A 16063-nucleotide genomic window follows, 5' to 3' on the forward strand; every position below is an offset into this window, starting at 1 on the left:
TGTTAGGTTTAGGGCAGAAGTTACAATTGTGGGGGAGGTTAGGCATTTCCGTTTAGGTTTAAGATTAGGCATAAGGGCTAGGTTAAGTTGGGGCATAAATGTTAGTTTATTTAGGTTCAGGATAGATTGAGGTCAAGGTTATGGTAAAGACAAGGTTTAGTAAAGTAGGATTAATATAAGATTAGGGTTAGGGCCCATTTGGGGTGTACATCTAGAGAGCGCAAACCTGTCTATATAAAAGGTCTCACAGTTGACAGAGTAGAAAGCAATTCATTTTCTGTAGAGCTCCGAGACAGGATTGTGTCCAGGCACAAATACGAGGAAGGGTAACAAGACACTTCTGCACAATGGAAGTTCCAAGCACACAGTGTTAAATGGAAGAAGCTTGGAACCACCAAGACTCTTCCTAGAGCTGGTCACCCAGCCAAACTGAGCAATCAGGGGAGAAGGGCCTTGGTCAGGGAGGTGACCAAGAATAAGAAGGTAATTGACAGAGCTCCTGAGTTCCTGTGTGGAGATGGCAGGACTGTCCAGAAAGACACCCATCTCTGCAGCACCCCACCAAACATGTCTTTATGTTAGAGGCCAGACGGAAGCCACTCTGTAAAAGGCACACGACTGCCCCTTTGGAGTTTGCCAAAAGGCATAGGAGACAGGGAGTAGGAGACTTGTCAGAATCAAGGGAAAGATTAACAGAGCAAAGTACTGAGCATGTAGCGCCATATCCAAGAATACTCATGGCCGAAAAGTATTGAGTGAAGGGGTCTAAATACTTATGTAAAATGTGATTTCTTTTTTTATATAAATTTGCAGGTCGTAATATAACAAATTGTGGAAAACGTGAAGGGGCCAGTATACTTTCCAAATGTACAGCATAGAAATCATAAAGTTTGTTAATTGTTGCTATACAAATACCAATGGCATCAGATGAATGATCTGGCATTAAAAAAGTTAATAAACTTGATAAATCTCTATAGATACAATATGGCCAAATGTAAAAAGGCTTTCCACAAGATTTGGTTTCTCTGTGGGAATTTGTGCCCAATCAGCCAAAAGAGCATTTGTGAGGGCAGGCATTGATCTTGGATGAAAATGCCTGTTACGCAATTGCTGTTCCAATTCATCCTAAAGGTGTTCAATGGGGTTGAGGTCAGGGCTCTGTGCAGGACACTCGAGTTCCTCCACACCAACCTCATCAAACCATGTTTTTATAGACCCCGCTTTGTGAACAGGGGCAGAGTCATGCTGGAACAGGAAAGGGCCTTCCCCAAACTGTTGCCACAAAGCCACAAAGTTGGAAGCAGCCAATTCGTTAAAGGGTTTGTGATTGCCAAAAACAGATTTGTATCCGGTAGCATTAAGCTAACCCTTCACTGAAACTAAGGGGCCTAGCCAAAACCCTGAAACAAAGCCCCAGACCATTATCCCTCCTCCACCAAAATATACAGTAGGCATTATGCATTCCGGTATTTAGCATTCTCCTTGCATACGCCACATGCAGGTTCACCCATCAGACTGCCAGATAGTAAAGCATGACTCATCACTCCAGAGAACACACATCCACTGCGACAGAGTGCAGTGGCAGCCGGCTTTACACCACTCCAGCCGACGCTTGGCATTGCGCATGTTGATGCGAGGCTCACATAGCTGCTTGGCCATGGAAACCAATTTCGTGAAGCTCCCAACACAGTTCTTGTGCTGATGTTGCTTCTAGGGATATCACAAGAACCAATACTTCGGTATCAAGTCGATGCCAAAATTCTGAAAACATAACGGTACTCGTTTTTTACAGTACTGTAGGTACCAGGGATCCAAAATGTGGGAGATGTAAGCTGCTCCGCCGTCTTGTCGAAAAGAAAAACAGTAAGAACCACAAACTTTGCGTTCGAGGCAGATGATCGGGGAGTAATACAATCGCAAAAAAACACTATGCAAACGGTGCATTCAAACTTGAGACTAAAGGAGAAAACACTTCCAACTTAGCGAAGCACCTCACAGAGAGACATGCAGATGTATTAAAAAAATTCAAAGGTAAGTGAGATTCAATTTACGTTACATTAACAACGTATCCAAAGTATTATCCTTGCCATATCCTTATCTTGAAATACACATTACCATATTTTTGTTAGAGACAGCTGGCATTGCTCTATAGCCTAGCCAACTGTACAATGTTCAATACGATGTTTGCAATGGCTAAACACTAACCTATTGTAACCATAGCTCGTAGTAGGCTACAGTCCTTACCGTCCAGTCTGTCACCTGTCATCAAAATATAACTTCAGCATTTTAAATAAATATTTCCGGACTAATGGTCTGTCAATTTAAACAACTGCTTGCACTCTGAGTAGAAGTGTGTGCGTGTGGGGCAGCACTCAGCAAACCCACTGTTGTCGCTGTCGTTTTGTATTTTTTACAAATACAAAACTATGGGTACAACTGGACTGGCAGACTGTTGGGGGAAATCCAGGATCAAGGTCAGTCAATAGGACACGTTGTTGTGCTTTTGTCCCAAAAAAAAATTGGGGGGGAGGGGCAATATCATCATTTATGATGAACGGGAAAGAGGAAAAATCATTTGAATATAGTCAACAAATCATCCGTAACAGACCACAGTCATTTATGTATTGTAACAGGACAGACCAACCAGGGAGCAGTCATGACAGACAAATTGTACCTTGACTAGGGAGCGGTATCCATTGGCTGGTATGTGTGGGTCGAAATCAAAGTGGTGGTAAACGGCAGCAAAACCAGAGACAACAGGCTCCAAGCTGTGGGCATGCTCCTGGATCAGCATCATGGTGTCCACCATTCTCAGCGCTGCATCCCCCTGAGGTCCGTTGGGACCTCCTGAGAAGAATGTTGCATTCTCCTCACACACACTGTACAAGGCCGCAAACAGAGACTTGGTGTCCATCACTAAGAAAGGGGACAGGGGCAGGAGTATTTAAGACAATTTTATTTCCCAGTAACATTTAACTAGTATCCCCCCCAGTCTATGGCATTTCTTTACAAACACACAATGACAAGAAACCATTGACTTGTGCACTCACTGGTTCTGCAGCACACGGATTCAATTTGTAAGTTATTTCTAAAGTTTTTAACTGGGATTTCAGTCCTGTCATTTTACATGCAGTTAAGCTACCATTACAGGCTTTTACATGTATCCATTATAATTGCTTTGGATTATTGAAACCTCCTGTAGGCTGGATTGAATGAAAGAGTGAAAAGAAAATCTGCAAGCAAAAAAAACAAAAAGACAGAAAGACTGCTGTTATTGAGCACAACATGTTCCTCATACACTTTGTCCAATATGGCTCAACCAACCCTCACCAATTCCCCAAATTCTCAGGCCTCTTCATCGCCAAACATTCCAGAATGCAGCACTCCTCCAGGGACCAAACTCTACTCCTACCACAGTGTATGCAATTCATCTCATCATCATTTTCTTCCTCTCTGTTCCTCTCTCCTCTGTCACAACCAAGTGTCTAGCTGGCCAGAAACAGAAGCGAAAGCGGCAGTTTGAATATTCACTGCCACTAACTTGGTCCAGCAAAAAATGTCCAAGAGTGTTTAATCCTTTTCACATAGGCAAAGCAATATTTTACCTGAAAAGAATAACTGGGACATATGCCTTCCTTTAACATGGGTATTGGACAGGCCTTGGGCATAACAAAACTACTAAATGGATGACATGTCTGGTTTGCAGGCAAGAGAACTGGGACATTTTGAACTTCCAGGAATTGTCTAGAGACCCTTGCAACACGGAGCCGTTCATTATTATGCCGAAACATGGTGATAGTGGAGGATTAAATGGAAAGACAATGGGCCTGAGGATACCATCACAGATAGGAAAACTTGCAAAGTTTGCTAAAATTTTAAGACAGTTTCAGCCAACAAAGACCTTGCAGACAGGGATATGTGCACTATGCCTGATCATTTATCAGATCATAATGTTATCATGTTAATCCAGTGGGTAGGCATTGAAGGTTCTTCATGTCATGAAGCAGTTCATAAACGCATCTTAACATTTTAGTTAATTATTACTATGTCGACAAATTTGGGAGTTAATTGATTTAAAAAACGAATTTCATGCAGGTAAATGCATCTTGTAGAAATATTTTATTTCAGTGGTTTTGTAAAGCAATACATCCCCAATGATTAGAATAATACAATGCCCACTTACGTCCAGGGCCGCTATGGAGGCAGCAATAAAATAAGCTTGGGTGAATCTATAGAACATCTGCCAAACACAGCAGAGCTAACTGAGAAAATACATATTTAACTAAGAGTCTAATCTTAACTCTGCATTAATGTGTGTCACTTGAACCATAGACAACCTAGAGCTAGTACTTGGAGGCATAGCCTTCGGCCAAGATAACCGACAAATGCTAACTGTGGGCATCCTTCATCTGCGGTTATCAGCTCTTACCATGTTATGGATTTGAACAATTCAGAATATTGTCTTAAACATTCCTGGGTGCTTTGAGGTCACTGACCCACAGGGAGAAGAAAAACCTTCAGAGACACAATGTACGGACACAGAGTTGAAAACTGGACCATTAGTCAACTGACGCCCATCTTAAAACCCCAAGTAACAGAACCAGGAAGCGAACACCACACCATTGTGAAGTCTATGGATGGTTTTCATTTCATTTAAAGCTCAATTTGGTTGCCAGTAAACACAGAGCTGACCTTCATTGTCAGAGCTCTTAATTATTAAACAGTGACAATCACAAAGAGAAATTCTGGAAAAAAAACAGGTGCATTAGGTCTATCTGCATTGTAACATTAATTAATCTCACCGGAATTGGTTTTGGCTAAAGCGAAAAACATTTGCTCCACCTGCTGAAATGAAAAAAAAGTTGATTGTCAAAGAGTTTGAGAGTTAGACTGGATGTTCAATCCAGTGCCCAAACACTGTCTAGTTGAAAGTCTATATCTTGGCCAAAAGCTTGATAACCTAGCGATATCCTTTGAGTGTTTATGATTGTCTGTCGTCGGTCACTACTTTCGCAGCAAAATAGCAATTCTAAATAAACACAACAAATGTAATATTTAATAACCATAACATGAGACAAACCCCCCAGTGGAAATATTTAAGGGCAAAGCTGCCTATATTTGGCCACATTTGCATTAACTCAAGTTATGACTGTCAACTCTAATCTACAGAGATGCAAGCTGCCTACGTAACCAAGCTATAGCAGTTCGGACCCGATCACCCATCTGTGATTTCTGACAGAACCTGACTGGAATCTAGTCACATTACAACATCCTGATCACAGGGAAAACAAGTCAACTTTTACACCAGCTAGGCAAGTGCCCACAACAACTGCCACTCCAAGCTGAAAGCGACACCTGGTCCCTAGACATTGAAGATTGATGAACACAGGCATTAATAAATCATATGACAACTACCACCAGCGGCATAACAGGTTTATAATGAGCTCTACAGGGGGAATGGTGTGGCAGTGTGAAATAGAGGCACAGAGAGACAGCATTCATAATGTTTGGAGCAGGCAGATAAGCATTAAGCATGCAGTAGGTCACAACTATTCTAAAGCTAAATAAAAATAGTTTTACCCGCATCTAGGTTCATGTTTCTGTCCTCGTCCGTCTCTTTTCAAAGTCCGCAACAAGAGAAGGGAGAAAGAGAGGCACAGCATGAGAGGCAGGGTTTAGAAGAGCAAGAGATGGCCTTTAGTGATTGGGCCCTCCCTCGATCACTGTGTGCTTCTTCCTGTCTGCTTGTTTTCCTGCTCGTTGTTTCTAACCCACCTTCTCTCGCTGTTACGTCCTTCTATCCCTCCCCATGTTTGAAGGGAGATTCAGCCTCAGAACGACAGTGCCACGGAGCTGTGCTCTGGGGACATGACTCTTTACCCAGTCAGGGGAAGACAGACACACATGCACCATGACCGCACAAACAGAGTATGCACATACAACACAGAGAGGAGGGTGTGTGTATATGTGCCCTGATGTCCGAAAAAACAACCATGTTTCCAAGTGGTGAAAACTGTCCCTCTGTCCCTTTGCCTTTTACCCAGCCACAGTAAGTAACCTTGGCTGTTTTGCATGCAACAGCGACCTTAACCCTAATTGGCAGACCACAGCGTCAAAACCTACAGACTGCATTTTATTTTTTGCTTTATTTTCATTGGAGTGGTTGGGTTAAAGCAGTTTGGTTTGACCTTGTGTATAATTGCGGAAGAAATTATTTTCTACAGCGCGTTTGTAAACACAAACTGATGAAATAAGGCTGCAATAAGAATACAATCAGCAAACAGATGGGCAGACTTCATAACAGTGACTGGGACATCTACCAGGGCATAATGTCTATTCGTCTGACAAAAGCCACATTATTTGGACATATTTTAAAATGTAAAACCTGCGATTGCTAATGCATAATATAGGCCTCGCCAATATGTCCAAAACAACAAAACATATTTCACAAACGCGTGTGAGCAAACAGAAGTGAATACAATCCTTAACATTTCATTGCTTGCCAGTGTCTCTCAACACTGTGTAGGCAGTGTTACATCCTTAAGTCAAATTTAAGAAAATGATCCACTACTGAAATGACAGTATCAGGAGCTTTCAATTTACATTGGCCTGTGGAGCCACAGGCTCATTTATCTAACTGTCAAGTTCTTCTGCCTACTTACATTAGGATAGAGAGTAAAACACTAGATAAACTTACCCTAATTTGCATCATTCCCGGAGTGGCTGAACTTCCACTGGAATGTTTGAGATGTACCACGCAGGTTTGTCAATTGTGGAGTAACAATTTAGCGATATGCGATCGCAGTGTACAGAAATGTGTTACAGATCCTGCAATTGTCTTCACACTTGCAAACCTCTGGGGTACGGAATCCCAGGAATGACAAATGTCAGTAAAAGGTTGTCTCATAAGTACCGAATGGCACAGCATTGTTTTGGCTTTAAATAAACTTATTTGATCCAATGTAATTTGATATGGGTCCTTTCCACATTCAACCATTCGGTTATCCCATGAGTAATTTGAAATCTTAAAATAAGGTGTGTTTCACTAAGACTTACCTGGGCTCAGTATTTAGCTAAACATGTAAAACTTGTCAGGACAAGGTGACGTGTCAGCATATTTAATCACCCTACAGAAAATGCCAAAAAACAGATGAAGACAGTCATCTTGTTGTGTAAATGTTGACACAGTTATCAAAAAGAAGAGGTGTGATGTAAGCCTACAAGAAACACTGAGCTTATTTGTAGCAATTTTCTTTAAAACCAATGGAAGAAACAAAAAGCACAAAAAAAACGTTTGGCTACAAGAAGATTTTGTTAGTTTTACTGACATTATGAGTTCCTCCAAACGACCAGAGGAACAGATGCCAGCTCTAAACAGTCTATACAAGGGGGTTGTTGAGGATGGAAGTACAGTTGGGCGAATGTAGAATACACATATTTCCCAATGCGAAATACACTTAAATTGTCCTATTTGTATTCTCTTTCTTTTTACTGGTCAAGCAAGCAACAACAGAGGGAGACAAATACATGTCGGCATGTGACACTATAGCACCTACACTTCTATGTCAACCTCCCCCTTTAGTCACCAAGTGGACTGTTTGGTCAGTAGGCTGTTGGTCGACTAAGATTCTTTCAGTCAGCAGTTGCATGGCCATAAAACACCAATGTGATTCCCACATGTATCAGTCCATTGTTGAGGGCATGGGGATGGTGTAATCCATCACTCAAAAAAAAGAGATGTGCTACTGAAATTGTATAATGGTTATAATATGGAAGACAATAGTGAAACATAAATTACTTTCAAACGAATGTGTTCTCCAAATTGGAACTGTATGTTAGGCCCAGCCTGACAACAAGCATACCCTTTCATTTAACTTTGTCGTGCATGTCATGTATCCAAACATTTTCACTGCGTTGTTATAGTGGGTCAGTCTGGGAAGGCCAGCAGCTGCAATGAGTTAGATGAGGAGCATCTTTTTATACTTGTGGTTATCGTGGCAATACCCCTCATAAGTTATTTGTTCCTCCTATTTAAGTGATATATATATTGACAAATGAGATCCCAAGTCACCAACATGTACCATGGTATGATGTTATCTAGGCCTACACATGCTGTCGTTGTCAAACAGGGCACAGCTCTTTAATGTTACACCACAAGAAATGAACTGGACCACTGAAAGGAACATTAATCTTTCATGGGAAATTCCTTAATGACAAAAATTGTCTATGCCTGAGAAAATAAACCAAAGATAGATGCCTGAGGAAATAGACTAAAGAGGCAAATGAAAACAGAGGTTCTCAACTCCAGGCCTCTGTAACAGCTAAGATTTCCTTTTAGTAATTTAACCAGGGACTGATTTGGACCCAGGAAATTTGGCAATACCAATTAATTTCTAGGTTGATTAGAAAAATAGCAGTATTTAAGGTCCTATGGCTTGTAGTTAAAGAATCACTGTAATAAAGCATTCAAAATAAGTGTTCTACATCTACAGTGTGTGAATGTATTAGATGTCCTGTGGCATTGGTGCCCTGCACCTGTGGACAATACTTGAACAACAATCTTACAATATTTGCAACTATTTTACTAAATGCCAACAGCCCTAGTAAGGATATCCTGATGTTTGGATGAACAATCCGCATCCAAACATCACAACCGGAAGTTAGAAACATTGAATCCCCGTTTACAACCTGCACTGGGTATGATCTGAATTTTAGAGTCTTGGGTGTATTAAAACCCAAGAATTATCCACACCCATATATTAACCCATATATTGTTCGAAAAATGTAAAACATCTGTCATAGGGTGCTACTAAATTTGATTAGTTGAAGAAGATGTTTTTGAAAACCCTGTAACCCCAACCGTATCATATTTGCTACATGAGTTTGAGACCTCTTCGTCATCAAGCAATCATCTGTGAAAAAGTTGTCCGGTAGAAGTATAAAAAGATGGCCGAAAGAAAGTCATTTTACGTGTTCTGGGAAACATTACAACCGCCAAATTGACACAAACATTGCAGAGACTCTCATATCTAAAAAGTACTTATGGTAATGTTTTAATCTTGCCAACGTATGCAACAATATTTTTCACTCGGTTGGTCTTAAGCATTGATCATACCTACAGTGTCAATGCACTGTGATACACTGGAAGTTAATTCATTTCAAATTGAACACTGCCATTGGCTTGTAGCATTGCAGTGCAGAAGCAGTTGCAGAACATTCATCCAACATATGCCTCAAATTGTATGTGTGGAAGCAGGGCGGCCGTAGCAGCAAACTGAATGTCAAACTTTTTTTTTCACCTACACTTATTAAAAATGTTAACATTTTTTGATCAGACAATTTTTCTGAAAATGTATTGTGCAAGCATATCACGTTTGACAGTTTATAATATAATTTCCTTCTAAAATGAAAAGTCTGGAGGTTATTACAATTCTAAATAGTCACAGTAGTATTGATAGGCTCATTCAACAATGAGACCAACAATGAGATTGCGAAAGCAGGTGGGAGACTTTCACCGACTGATTGAAGAGCTTAGGCATTGAGGAGAGGAATTTCGCAGCTACTTTCATCTGAACCAAGGCCAATACAATCAACTGTTCCAGGTGGTAGGACCACAGACCAAAATGGACCTTAGCTGAATCACCAGCACCTGTTTTCCACAGCTAATTATAGTATCACATTCAACTGCGCAGATAACCCAACTGTAATAGCAATCCTGTTTCAGGCTGCATATTTGGCGTTAAGGTCCCTGTATCCAACCGTATTGCCTTGCGAAAGCACAGGCAATACTATGAACATGACGTCCGTCAAAAATAATGTACTCCAAATGTTGATGTATTTGGTGGACATCAAGCGCTATTGGACATCAAAATCAGTTACATGATTATACTGGTACCCTTGCTAATGAGCTATGGATCAAGACACCCTAAAATATTCAGTCAGAAATGTAAACTAGAGTTTAAATATATATAGCCAGTACATCATGAGTATAAGAGTATCGTATGTGTTAACCTCAGATGTTAGGTTTCCATGGCAAGTGCAAACATAAACTAGACCTTGTTAAGGCTCCTGCTGGAATCTACACAATCTGGTCACATTCTGGGTGAAGTGGTCATCACCTAATTGGCTTTTTAGTAAAATAAGTCTGTCTATTGCTGATAAACATTTCTCAAAACATGTCATTGCTCATATAACACTACAAGAGCTTAGCACATCTCAGACAGTAGCCTTTAGATTGAATTTCATATCCACCCATTAAATAAGCTAAAATAAGAGTAAACTTTCTCTTTCTTATCCCAGAAAGATGTATGTTATTGCTCAAAGTCAAAATTGCATAGCGTACATAAATAGATGGATAAAGAGTGAATACATTTTACATAGTGCTGCCAAGTGGAAATGAAACTCACAACCGCGGCATAGCAGAACCATGCCAACTGAGCTACACAGTACACATGGAACACAAGAGGCACCCTTGGTCCAGCACAGTGTCGGTTAACTCCTCAACCATAAAAATATGTCAGTACAATATTACATCATAGAGGCCAGTCTGACGGAAATTCTCATGTTTTCCTACCTCTACTAAATGCCTACAGATTAATGGTTTGCTTGTAAGACACTGCGGTGGAAACCCCTTGGCCATCTTGTTCCAGTTGTACGTAAATAGCGTGACGGTCTAGCATTTATCTCATGCTTGTAAACGGAGGCTGCTACAGTGGGAGAACTGTCGGACTGACAATGGCATATTCACGGTGACGCAGCGCCCCCTCAAGCGTGTTCTGTCTCACATGCTGGCCACGGCCGGAGTACACGTTTCCAAATGTAAACTCAATCCCCGGCCCCACACAGCATGACATATCTGATTTAAGCAGCTAATTGGGAAGGGCAGTGTTTCTTTAGGCTAGACTACTTACATACAGTCAAAATGTCAACTGAAAGCAGAAAGAAAATCAACTGTACAGTCAGATAATAATGTATGAGATTTACTAACATTATGTTGCCCTGGATCAGTGTTTGCTAAATGCCAAAACTTACTAGGGCTAACCCTATCCTTACTAGGGCTGTTGGCATATAGTAAAATAGTCACATATAATGTATTTTTGTAATGGTGCAAGAGACAAGGACAAACCTACTGAGTCACAAAGCTGTATGCAGTTTGTCTAGTCACAGTGAAACTGCATTGGAATACATTGGACATGGTTGAGTAAGTAGGCAGGATATATGACTGACAGTGTGGGAAAATGATAATTCTGATATAAATTCAGAATAATCTGAAGGATTGACGTCTTGTCATTTGTAATGTACGGTGCACAATTTAGGCTCCAATGACAATTGGATTTTCTGCGAAGGGCCAGGAATAGTGATGGAAGTGAATCTAATTGGTGGATAAGCTGTGCGTTTCATTCACTTGGACAGGTTAAGATCCACTTAACCTAGTAGGTAGTAGGTTTTGTTCAGAGCATTTGTTGCTATGGTTTGTGATAGGGCTACACTTCAGGCTCTCTTTCTGGAACCAAAAATTTTTGTTTTGTCCAACATGACCTCACAAATTTACATTAGAATCTCCATTTTAATCAACAGGTGAGGCGTAAATGGGTGGTGGGAAGAAAATGTTGATACTGATGAAAACATTCATTTGAAAAATATTTCACCTTATAGTGACAAAAGTATATTTTGACAAAGCACCCACTCTTATTAAACAGATTTCAAGAGCCATTCTGGAGAGTCAGCACTTCAAATATAGACAGCTTGGGTGCCGGGTATCTCAACTAAGGTAGGAAACCAGAGTGTGCAGCCTCCAGGAGAAATGTGAGGTAAAAGTTAGTTTGACATTTATTTATAACCTTTCATTGTTCTACGATGAAATAATACGAACACTAATTTAACATTGCTACCTAACTAGCTGATCATTTGTTCGATTTACACTGTTAATGTTCCAAACAATTCGTTAGATTTTATTTATTCAGAACATTGAAGTTGCTATGGATATTGAGCAGTCAGCCAGGCATATTTGACTGTGACAGCATTGTCCATGGTCCTGAATTTTGCACATCTGACACATCAAGCAAGCAGATTCACAATAACCTTTAACATACCTGCCTGACCATTTTATAGGAAATAGCCATTGTTGGAAACATATTTATTTAAATCACCTGATATAACATTTACAAATGACCCTTCAAGACATCTAATCTCCCAGTAAATCAAATGCAACCAGCCCTAAAACTCATCCCTCTATTTATCCTGACCCATTACACAGTTTCACCCTCCAGCCAATCAGAGTCAGAGGTGATGAACAAGCTCCTTCAACTGGACACTAAAAAAACATCTGGGTCAGACAACCCTTGCTTCCTTAAGGTAATAACCACTACCATTGCAGAACTTGTTTTCAACCTGTAATTTCACTCTGCAGAAATTCGTAATGATTGGAAAGCAGCTACAGAGTGTCCTTTTTTTAAAGGGGGAGATCAAGCTGATCCCAGAGTTAAAGGCCAATTTCTATCCTGCCCAGTATTTTAAAGGTGCTAGAAAAATGTGTCAATAAGAAACTGTCTGGCTTTCTTCACACTCAAAGTATCATCTCTGGTATGCAATCTGGTTTCCATACAGGTTTTGGTTGTAACACTGCAACCCTAAATGTCATAAATTATGCAACTAATTCCCTTGACAAGAAGCAATTTTGTGCTGCTATTTTAACTGACCTCGCAAAAGCCTTTGACACAGTAGACCATTCCATCCTTGCAGCCCGACTAAGGAGCATTGGTGTCTCTGAGCAGAGTGTCCTGGTTTGCTAATAACCTCACTCAAAGAGTCTGCTGTCTCAGCCCCTACCTGTCACCAAGGGGACTACTACAAGATAAAACCTTTTTTCTAATTTACATAAATAACATACCACAGGCGGTAGGAAGCTCGCTCATCCACTTACATGCAGATGATAGTTGTATATTCAGCTGGACCCTCCCCTGAACTGTTATTATGCGCTCTACAACAGTCTTTCCTTTGTATCCACAGCAAGCTCTCTCTGCCCTTAACATCTCTAAAAACTAAAATAACACGGTTTGTTAGGAAGAATACTCCCCCAGGTGTAATTGCTAGTTGAGGGAGTGGTGCTTGAGCAAGTAAACACACAAAAACTTCAGAGTTCAGCTAGATAATACACTGTCCTTCACTCATAACATTACTCATCACATTGCCAAGATAAAAGCCAGACTTTGGTTTCTCTACCGTTATTGTTCATCCTTCACCCAGATTCAGATGACACCCATGCTACATTTTGGATACATGTCGGCACGTAAAGGGGCTGTTTAGCACCTAGACGTTCTATACCATTCAGCCATCAGATTTGCCACCAATGCTCACATTCAGTTACAAATCTCTAAAGCAAACATCTCGAAGTTGCTCCTTCTTTCAGTCTGCCACACCTAACGATTGGTATAAAAACTACAAAAACAATAAAACGTTCTACATGTCACCACGGCCACTTTTAAAGACTACTAATTAACTAAGTAATTACTTCATGTGATGCTGTGTGCAGTTCTACCATGTTGTCCTGCTGTTGTCTTGGCCGTTTCTTTTTACTCTCTGTTGACAAGGATATGCCTTATTCGGTTATCATATTTGCTGTTGTCATGCTGTCTAAATTTTTAGTTATTGGTGTCTCTTTGTGCTTGGTTTTTAAGGTCTCTGTTGGTACTGTGTTGTTGCCATGTCTTCTGTCGGTCACTTTTTACCATTCCCAACAAGAGGCCTTTTGTCTCCTGCCAGGCCATCATTGTTAATAAAGAATTTGCTGTTAATTGACATGCCTGGTAAAATAAAGGTATATGTACTTAGCCTATAAAATGTGCGCAAACCAGTGGTTGTAGAAAAAGCTTTAATACAGTTACAAAGCTATTTTTGTGGCTGACATTTATACAGGCATATTAATCAGAGGTGTACCACAATACAATGAGAAAAAATACTACCCTAACTATACGCACCTTCGGCTGAATTAAATTCGGAGGTTCCTGATCTTTCCCGCATGTTTCCATAATATTGTCAGTTGTTTCGACTTCGTTACCCCGTCTGCACAATGCAAGCTCTTCCTTCATAACCTTAACCTCATAGACAACTAAATAAAATAGTAATATTTTTTTAGTAAAAGCTAAAACAACACACATTATCATTAAACTAGCAGAATTTCGTTTCGTTCTATCGGTTATTTGTACAGTATGCGTGCTGATGTGTGATTTATCAAATTAAGTACAAGTAATCTGCCTCCGTTACCACGGAGGTTGGTAACGGCCCAATTCATTAAAAATGTCGAGAGGCAAGCCATCAACGTTTTTACAAAACACCCGTTTTTTGTATACTTTATGTACGACTACAATCAAGCGAAAAGAACACCTAGATACGCTCAAATTTCAGTGGTGATCAAATAGACAATTTTTGTGTTAGTAAACAGTGATGACGTGTTTTGTGGGCGGAGCCGAACTGGAGGCACAAAGTGACACTAACCTCTACATATAGGAATATGGATCATCCGTACGCCTTCTCCAATTTTTTTGTGAAGAAAATTTAAGCACATAATATTACCGTATATTCCATTCATTCGTTAAACGCTTGCATAAATACTGAGTGATGTAAGCTAAACTGCATTTAGCTTCAAACAACAGTATTCTATAAAAGGAAGGCCATCTTTTTGTGCATTCTGACATCCAGCGGCACAATACCATTTTTTCCTTTAGTCCGAGGAGCTTGCCCGTTTCCCTACACTTGTTCCTGCAGTTTTCTGCCACCACCAAACTTCAGTGACGTAACCGTGACATCCACTCCAAATGGGTCTATTGATAAATGCCCTGGCTAATCTGATGGTCGCGATTCTCAGAATAGCTTATTTTGCGACAGTAAAACAGTACAGTACAGCAGGAGAGGCTTGGAGTGCGTTTAAAAAAAAATCTAAATGCTTTGCTATTTTGACCAAACAGTTGTAGAATACAATTAAATAATGTTACACGGAGATAGGGTTTGAATTAGCTGATATAACGTAGAACTGAAGTATATTCCCAGTCACAAGTCTACCCGCTATCCTTTAATAAACCTACATATAATACATCGTACATTGGCATATTACCAGTACAGTACCGAGGCAAATAGACATGGTATCGTTGTTCATATGTTGTAGAGTCCTTATTATTCAATTTCAATACGTAACTTGTAATGTTATTATTTTCTCACGTTTAAACATCTCATTTAGCATTTTGGAAAAGGGCCAGTAAGTAGGTCCACTTAAGCCTGATATTAACAAAGCACGCCATTCAGTATGTTTTGATGTAAACAGAGGACAGAGTAGATAGCTAGCTTCAAATATAAAGTAAAAGAGTTGTGAAAGTTCCCCTTCTTCAGCTACATTTGTTACTTGTGAAAGTTCCCTAACTGTACATCGATACATCACACAATGCCGCATTGAACACGTCCTATTTCGGTTGTCAGAAACCCTAATGCTACTTGACAAAAGAGAGACATGTTTTTGTCATTTTAATTTCTATAACTTGGTTAATATAGCACTGTTTATACCGGCTAACTAACGTCAGCTAGCAGAAAGGCAGTCAGTTCAGGATAGGGATTTTCACGCTAACGACGTAACCCAAAACCAAAAGCTAGCTAAAGTTCCGACAGACCACTGATATAACTAACTTACCTATTGGCCCCTCTTTATGTTTTGACGAGCGCCTTCCATTCAAACCTTTTGCGAGGCTGTTGTTTCCTCCCTTCTTTCCTGACGCCATCTTCGCCTCACTACTTTCATATGCACCTCCCCCTCAAATCTTCAACTCATACCTGTAGGAAGAGCCACACCCTCTACTAAAATGCACCCAGTCAGCGCTGGTAATACATTTGTACAGTAAGCCTTTCAATGCTCACTTTTACAAACACTAGCATTAGAATCCAAAAGCTTCTCGCAGATTATCCAGTGAAGTTAGCTAGGGGTAGGCTAAAGGTAGTTTGGTACCAATCCTTGAACTAACATGTCAATCCGTGCCACTTCTTGTATTTGGCAAATAACATGCAATGCAGGAAGTGGAAT

The 16063-nt window shown here is 40.3% G+C and overlaps 1 protein-coding gene across 4 annotated transcripts in view; it reads right to left on the reverse strand.

Moving 5' to 3' along the window:
- Positions 1 to 16063, reverse strand: part of lipeb (lipase, hormone-sensitive b) — a 47805-nt gene extending 31742 nt beyond the window's left edge. Inside the window, exons 1-3 of one of the 4 annotated variants that reach the window (XM_029115834.2) lie at positions 15677 to 16063; positions 5581 to 5616; positions 2675 to 2916 (exon numbers count right to left, since the gene is read on the reverse strand). In XM_029115834.2, coding sequence (XP_028971667.2) covers positions 2675 to 2916; positions 5581 to 5616; positions 15677 to 15764 — 366 coding nt within the window. In that variant the 5' untranslated portion in view covers positions 15765 to 16063. The remainder of the gene's footprint in view (positions 1 to 2674; positions 2917 to 5580; positions 5617 to 15676) is intronic. The other 3 variants (XM_029115835.2, XM_029115836.2, XM_029115837.2) reach the window with 3 other exon arrangements.

The sequence above is a fragment of the Esox lucius genome, chromosome 20, assembly GCF_011004845.1.
Source record: "Esox lucius isolate fEsoLuc1 chromosome 20, fEsoLuc1.pri, whole genome shotgun sequence".
NCBI lineage: Eukaryota > Metazoa > Chordata > Actinopteri > Esociformes > Esocidae > Esox > Esox lucius.